Source organism: Alligator sinensis, unplaced genomic scaffold, assembly GCF_000455745.1.
Source record: "Alligator sinensis unplaced genomic scaffold, ASM45574v1 scaffold144_2, whole genome shotgun sequence".
NCBI classification, from domain to species: Eukaryota; Metazoa; Chordata; order Crocodylia; family Alligatoridae; genus Alligator; species Alligator sinensis.
In genome coordinates, this window is record NW_005841872.1 from 2015877 (window position 1) to 2022461 (window position 6585).

At 38.6% G+C, this 6585-nt stretch overlaps 1 protein-coding gene across 1 annotated transcript in view; it reads left to right on the forward strand.

Moving 5' to 3' along the window:
• The window catches only part of HERC2 (HECT and RLD domain containing E3 ubiquitin protein ligase 2), a 200259-nt gene extending 194839 nt beyond the window's left edge, over positions 1-5420 (forward strand). Inside the window, 4 exon segments of the mRNA XM_006017070.3 lie at positions 1799-1989; positions 2859-2964; positions 3549-3761; positions 4407-5420. Of these exon segments, the coding sequence (XP_006017132.1) occupies positions 1799-1989; positions 2859-2964; positions 3549-3761; positions 4407-4679 (783 nt within the window). The 3' untranslated portion in view covers positions 4680-5420.
• The last annotated feature ends 1165 nt before the right edge of the window (positions 5421-6585 follow it).

Below are 6585 nucleotides of genomic sequence, written 5' to 3' on the forward strand. Positions count from 1 at the left end.
ATTAAACACTAATTCTTTATAAGTATGCATCCGTGTTGCTGGTCTCTCTAGAAAGAGACTAGGTAAGAACGCTGATAGTTTTGAATGAAATTGAAATATTGGATTTGAAGTAGTTTTATGACGAGCTCGGTGGTACAGTGCAAAATGCGTTTTGGGATTGGACTAAAACTTAAGATGGCACTGCCATGGGTCTCTTGGCTGACCCAGAGAGCATTGCATTATCCTTCTGTCTTGGATTTTCTTATTTGTAAAATGCATATAACCAGCTGAAGATAACTGAGACTTATGTCCCCATATATAAACAAGATCTTGTGTTATAAGAAGAATTTGTTTCCAACTTCAATTAACCTAGGATATCATGAAGTGCCAAAGCTACTCTGCATATTGTGCCAGCTCACTGGGCTTAGCAACTTTTCCAGCAACTTATTACTAGATTTTTCAGGTTCTCGAATAATATTGACTTCTTGGCTTTCTTTTATGAACTTGAAGTACTTGGAAGATGTTTAATATTTTCAGTGTTAAATATTGTTTGACTGATATATGTTGCTGGTTATAGGATATCAAAGGGTAAAATTGGGAGGGAAGGGGACATGCATACTTTTCTGACACCATGGGTGTTGGTTTCTCTGATATTTGCCTCTGTGGTTGACTGACTGGCTGACCTTATTTGGCATCCTGTAGCCTTAAGAGGCCTCTAGGCAGGAAAATGGAAGTGAAGACCATTTGACTAAGTAATCTGAGCTCAAGGTGGCAAGAGCTGGATATATACAGACACTGCCTCTGACTCACAGAATGAGGTCTGTGTTAACACCCCTTTGCTCTCATTTAAATTCAACAGCAGAAGCAAAGCATAAAAAATACTTTGTTTTGAAAAGACTGTTCTGGGTTCCTTTTTGTGCACTGGTTTCAGCTCCTGAAGGAGAGTCCTTCAGGACTCACAGTTGATCCTACTCAAAGGACCATGGTTGCTTCTGTTGTGCCCTCTAAAATTGGGAGAATTGTGAAATTCTTTTCTGAGGGAGTGAAGAGGTAGAGTCTGCCAGCTACAGAGAGGTTGCACTTGGATTCAGGAGGGTTAAAAGGTGCAGCCAAGCCTTCAGCTATGACAGGGCCAGCTGAAGATGCATATTTGCATTTGTTGTGACAACTGGGGTGCATTTTCCTTGTTCCCTTGATGCTTGCTGTTGTAAGGGTTCAATCAGTGCAAGCATGTCAAACTTTTCTGGTCTCTGGGCCATCTCCAGATCATGGAGTTTATCTCAGGTCAGATCCAAACTCGCCTCTGGCAGGTGGGGTGAGCAGTGGCGCGTGGAAGTTAACACGGCCATTGTTTGGTCACCCCCATCCCTGCCCTACCTGTTGACACATGTTCTCACTGGGGGTATGTATCCTGGACTTAGGGGGTAGGCCCCACCCTCGAGTTCCTAGGACCTCTGTGGAGCTCCAGCCCATGGACCACATGTTTGACACCCCTGACAATGTATATTCTTTAAATCCGGTCTCGGCGGCATAATCTAGTTTCTTGGCAGGTATTTTTTTCCTCTCTCTCTCATAGAGGGGTTGGAAAACTAGAACAAAGATTTAAAAAAAACAAACCAAACCCTAATGAAATATCATGCACTGCGCATGCACTTAGTCTCTCAGCTGTGTTGTATTCAGAATGAGTAATTGAGACAGAACCTTTGTATGATTAGCTTCCTTTCGTTCTACTGTAGAAAAAACCTGATGAAAGGTATGCTCCTGTATGAGTGAATGAATAGTTTGCTCATAGCTCATGGACTTGTTTTTCTTTTGAAAGGTTGATAAAGACTTTATTCCTGGGCTCATGTACATTCGAGACAATGAAGCTACTTCTGAAGAGTTTGAAGCCATGAGTCTTCCCTTCACAGTGCCAAATGCAAGTGGTCAGGACATCCAGTTGAGTTCCAAATACACCCATATTACACTGGATAATAGAGCTGAATATGTGAGACTGGCAATAAACTACAGGTTTGTTTTATACTTCTACTCAGATTTTAGAATTGGTGGGAAGTCTAACACTGCCTATATACAAATGAGTAGTGTAGTTTCTTGCACACTACATGAATTTTCTTGTGTCGTATTATAAATACATCTTCCTATCTCCTTGGAGATAATTCCCAAGGCTTTAATACCTTGCATGCACCTGAAAGGAACTGCACATCTGATACTAAGAATTTTAGAATCTAAGACCAACATTTTCCTTTTTTAAACACCTAACATTAGGGTAGATGTATTGTTCAGACAAGGAGGTTGTTCTTAGCTGACATTAGTGACCCAAAATGTCTCTTGCATCTTGGTTTCCCAGGGGTTGATTCACCCTTCCTGTGAACATACACTGTTCACATCTATATGCCATCTGCAAGTTGGCTTCCTCTTAACATATTCTATTTGGAAATTTACATACAGTCCTCTCTAATACCACTTTTTTCTAATTCTAATCCCATTTATTCCAATCTAATCTTAAAATCCAAGGTCAAAAATGTTATACCGTGAGTCTCCAAATTAGGCTTCTACCTCTGTAGTTGCACAGATAAATTGGCTTTAATCTTCAGTAGTGCTGAACAGCCTCAATGAAATTGGAGTGCAGAGGGGGAGGCAAGATGCTTTCTGAAAATTTGGCAGTGGCTTTTTAAGGTTCCTAATATTCTTATTTAGGAACTGGCTTTAGGCATCTCCTGGTTTGAAGAGATCATCCTGAGTGCATGTTGTTTAGTAAAAATGTGATGAATGCATTAGCATGGGTTGAGGATCTCTCTCTTGATTTACAATGCAAGTCAAATGATCACTAGGAGTCATGGTCATTGAAACTTATTTCCAATATATCTGACTTTCTGCAGACTTCATGAATTTGATGAACAAGTGGCAGCAGTTCGTGAAGGAATGGCTCGTGTTGTCCCAGTTCCTCTTCTTTCACTCTTTACAGGATATGAACTGGAAACGATGGTATAACTTTTCTGGTTTTCTAATTCTGTTGGATTGACTTTGTAAATTGGAGCTGTTTACATGAGTGTTACTGATCTTAAAGCAGTAGTACTAGTATTAGTAACAATGCTCTGTCTAATGATAGTAGATGGCAAATTTGTAGCTAAGGGAAATGGATAGAAAACATATGTCCTGTTACTGTGTTAGATATGCAGTTACATAGTGGTGTTTGGATTGTGTGTGTGACTCAGCTAGAAACTGATAAGCTCTGGCACTGCCTGATCAGAGGTTTAAAGGCAGGCTGTTCATTCAGCACCATGGGGTTTGTTTTTTTTTGAGGTGTAAGCAGGAGATACTATTTCCTGAGGGTGTTGTGGGTGTTAACTCCATTGCTACATACTTTACCATTGTAAAGCATTAAGAATGAATGCTACAAGTAGTATCAAAGGGTCTAGACAGTGGATGTTAATCAACATCTGGCTGTCACTGTTCAAAAGGGTTAATAAGTAACCCTTAATTAGTAAATATTGTAAGCTGCTTAAATATTTAGAGAAAGGAGGTGGTAACTAATTTTCTGATTGATTTCTTCTTACTTTATTTTCCAGGTATGCGGAAGCCCAGATATCCCACTTCATCTTCTGAAATCTGTAGCAACATATAAGGGAATTGAACCAACTGCCTCCTTGATACAGTGGTTCTGGGAGGTGATGGAATCCTTCTCTAACACGGAACGTTCTCTCTTCCTCCGCTTTGTATGGGGTAGGACAAGGCTACCCAGAACAATTGCAGATTTCAGGGGCAGGGACTTTGTTATTCAGGTAAGATCAAAAAGGCCACTCCTGGTAATGAAACCTGGATGGTGACTGACCTGGGAATGTGGCATTTTCACCAAATTGACACCCAAATAGTTTATTTATAGAGTTTGTACTGGACTAGAATCCTGTAGAAATGCACAGATAACAAATTTTCTTTTAAATTTTCTGGTTTTTTGCTTCAGCTTTGGTGGTTAGGCTGTTCCAGTGTTAGGCAATATTTTTTTTTGGTTTCAAGATTTTCACTGTCTTGCTTCCCTTGTTGATTGTTTGTCTCAGTGATATTTGTTGAAGATCTGAATTGAAGGTCAGTTAATCTTAGTATATATTTTAGTGTCCTACACAGAAGCTGTGGTGTTAGCACTAAAACATTTTTTACTTGCATTTTACTGCATTGGTTTACTTATTCTAGCTTGTTCCCTTACTGTCTTATACCATATAGATGGGTTAATTTTTGTTGTAACAAATGAAAAGTATTTCTGTTTTGTCTGTTTTGCATAACAGCTTTTCTTTCAAAAAGTCTTTACATCAGGATAAATACATGTTAACAGGTCCTGTTTTAAAGAATCCAGAGGCTTTTATCTTGATATTTATTCATGCATAGGTGTTGATTGGTGAAACTAAAAATGCTTTATGCTGCTTCTCTGACAGGTTTTGGATAAATACAATCCTCCAGACCACTTCCTTCCTGAGTCATATACGTGCTTCTTTCTGCTGAAGCTTCCCAGATATTCTTGTAAACAGGTATTAGAAGAAAAACTGAAATATGCCATTCACTTCTGCAAATCCATAGACACTGATGATTATGCTCGAATAGCACTGACAGGAGAGCCTGCTGCTGATGACAGTAGCGATGATTCTGACAATGAAGATGCGGATTCTTTTGCTTCGGACTCTACGCAGGATTATTTAACAGGACATTGAAGAAAACACGAGCAAATGTCACAGGCACTGAGGCAATATGCCACAAGTGGCATTTGAGCAAAAGACAGTTTTAGAGTGCAGAGTGTACAGAATATGTATAACAAGTGGAATGCTAATCTTCTCAACACGGGGGAAAATGTTTGTTACTCACAATAGGAATAATGGCTTATAATCCAAGTCATCAGTTTAGAATAAATGGCACAGTATATGGGCATTTAACATTTATTTTAAGAGTTAAAAGGGTTCCCCATAATGCTGCACTACATTTAGAATCTTTGTGTTTACTAAAGTGTTGTAAATGTTTATATAAATATAGTAGCGCAGCATCCAGAAAGGCAGTGAAACCTTTAAATTGTGGGTGCAATAGATTTTTTTCATATTAAGTGTTGTGTTCTGTGCATTTTCTTGGTTGTATATTGGACAAACTGTGCAACACCTGAATAGTATTATAAATATTTCAATTAACTTTACTAGAAGTTTGTTAAAATTTTTTTGAACATTAAATTATCATTATTCTTTGAAATACATCTATAGGTAATAAACAAAGGACCATTAGGTTCACCTCCACCCCCCGATTTGTATATTTCAGCTTATGCATTATGTATCTCAAAATTGATACCTTTCTGTGAGCAGCAGCATAATTCTTATCATGGAAAGTGTATTGTATATAATTCGTGCCATGTAAATTAAAAAATTATAATTTCCCTCCAAATAAAACCTCTGTCACTAAAAGTTTAATAAGACTTTTTATGGTCATGTAGTTGGCATGTGGGGAAGAGGGTTGTAAAATGATTAAAATCTTTTAACTGTAATTTAAACTAAGATTTTTTTTTTTACCCTAAAATTTATCATAGTTGTAAATATTTGCATGGTTCATTCAGAGAGTAATCATGGTGAGTACATTAGTATAACTAGGGCTACTCAGCCAACAGTGAGCTTAAGCACTGTCAAAACTGGCACAGAAAAGTCTTCTCAATATAGTAATAAAATGATGTTAACCGGTCCTTATCTATGCAGGGGCTGTCAGACACCACTACCACTGCCAGTGAGTGTGCTGGCAGATAAATTTTTAAGAGAAAATTGTATGCATATGTATTAAGCACTTGGGACTGCCTGTTTCCTGAAAGGTAATATTGAGTAGGAGAGAGATGACATTCGTAACATTTTCTGGTTGAAGAATTCAGAGCATTTACCAGACTGATCCTGAAATGCATTTTGCCTGGGCTTTCTGTGCATAACTTGTTTTGAAGTGTGTAGGGCTTTGCATGGGTGTGGTGTCCTAGTATGCTGTGAAGTACAGCATTGACGCCTGAATTGTAGTAGTAGGCAACCGTCGATCCTTCTGGATCATAGGGTGTGTGAGAGGTCACTAGGACCTTCCTCTACACACACCTAGGCAGGAGTATGGAGGAGTGGAGGCTGTCCAGACCTTCCATCTTCCTGTTACACCATTCAGACAATAGCCAAAGGCCAGACTGAGTCTGGACATTTAGTGCCACGATGGCTGTAGTTATACGCACGTCTAGGAATCAAACCCAAGTCTCTCACGTGGCAGACGAGGATTCTACCACTGAACCACAACAGCAGGTGCCTTACTTGTACTACACCTCTTATGTGGGAAAGTAATTAGGTGTAGTAGCTGTGGTGAACAGAGTTAAACTTCAGCAGAGGGTAAATTAAAATCAAGATTTAAGATGCCAGTAGCTTATTCCCAGGACTGTATTTTTGAGTCAATAAATGTTAAAGTTTACTTTATAATTAGTGAAAAATCACCTTTTCTTACCTTTTAAATTATTAACTATTTGAGAAACTGTCCTTTATTGGTACCCTTTCCTCTTATTGCAACTCTTGCACATTGGAATATCATGGCTATCAAATCACTTTTCCTGAAACCTGATAAGGGTTT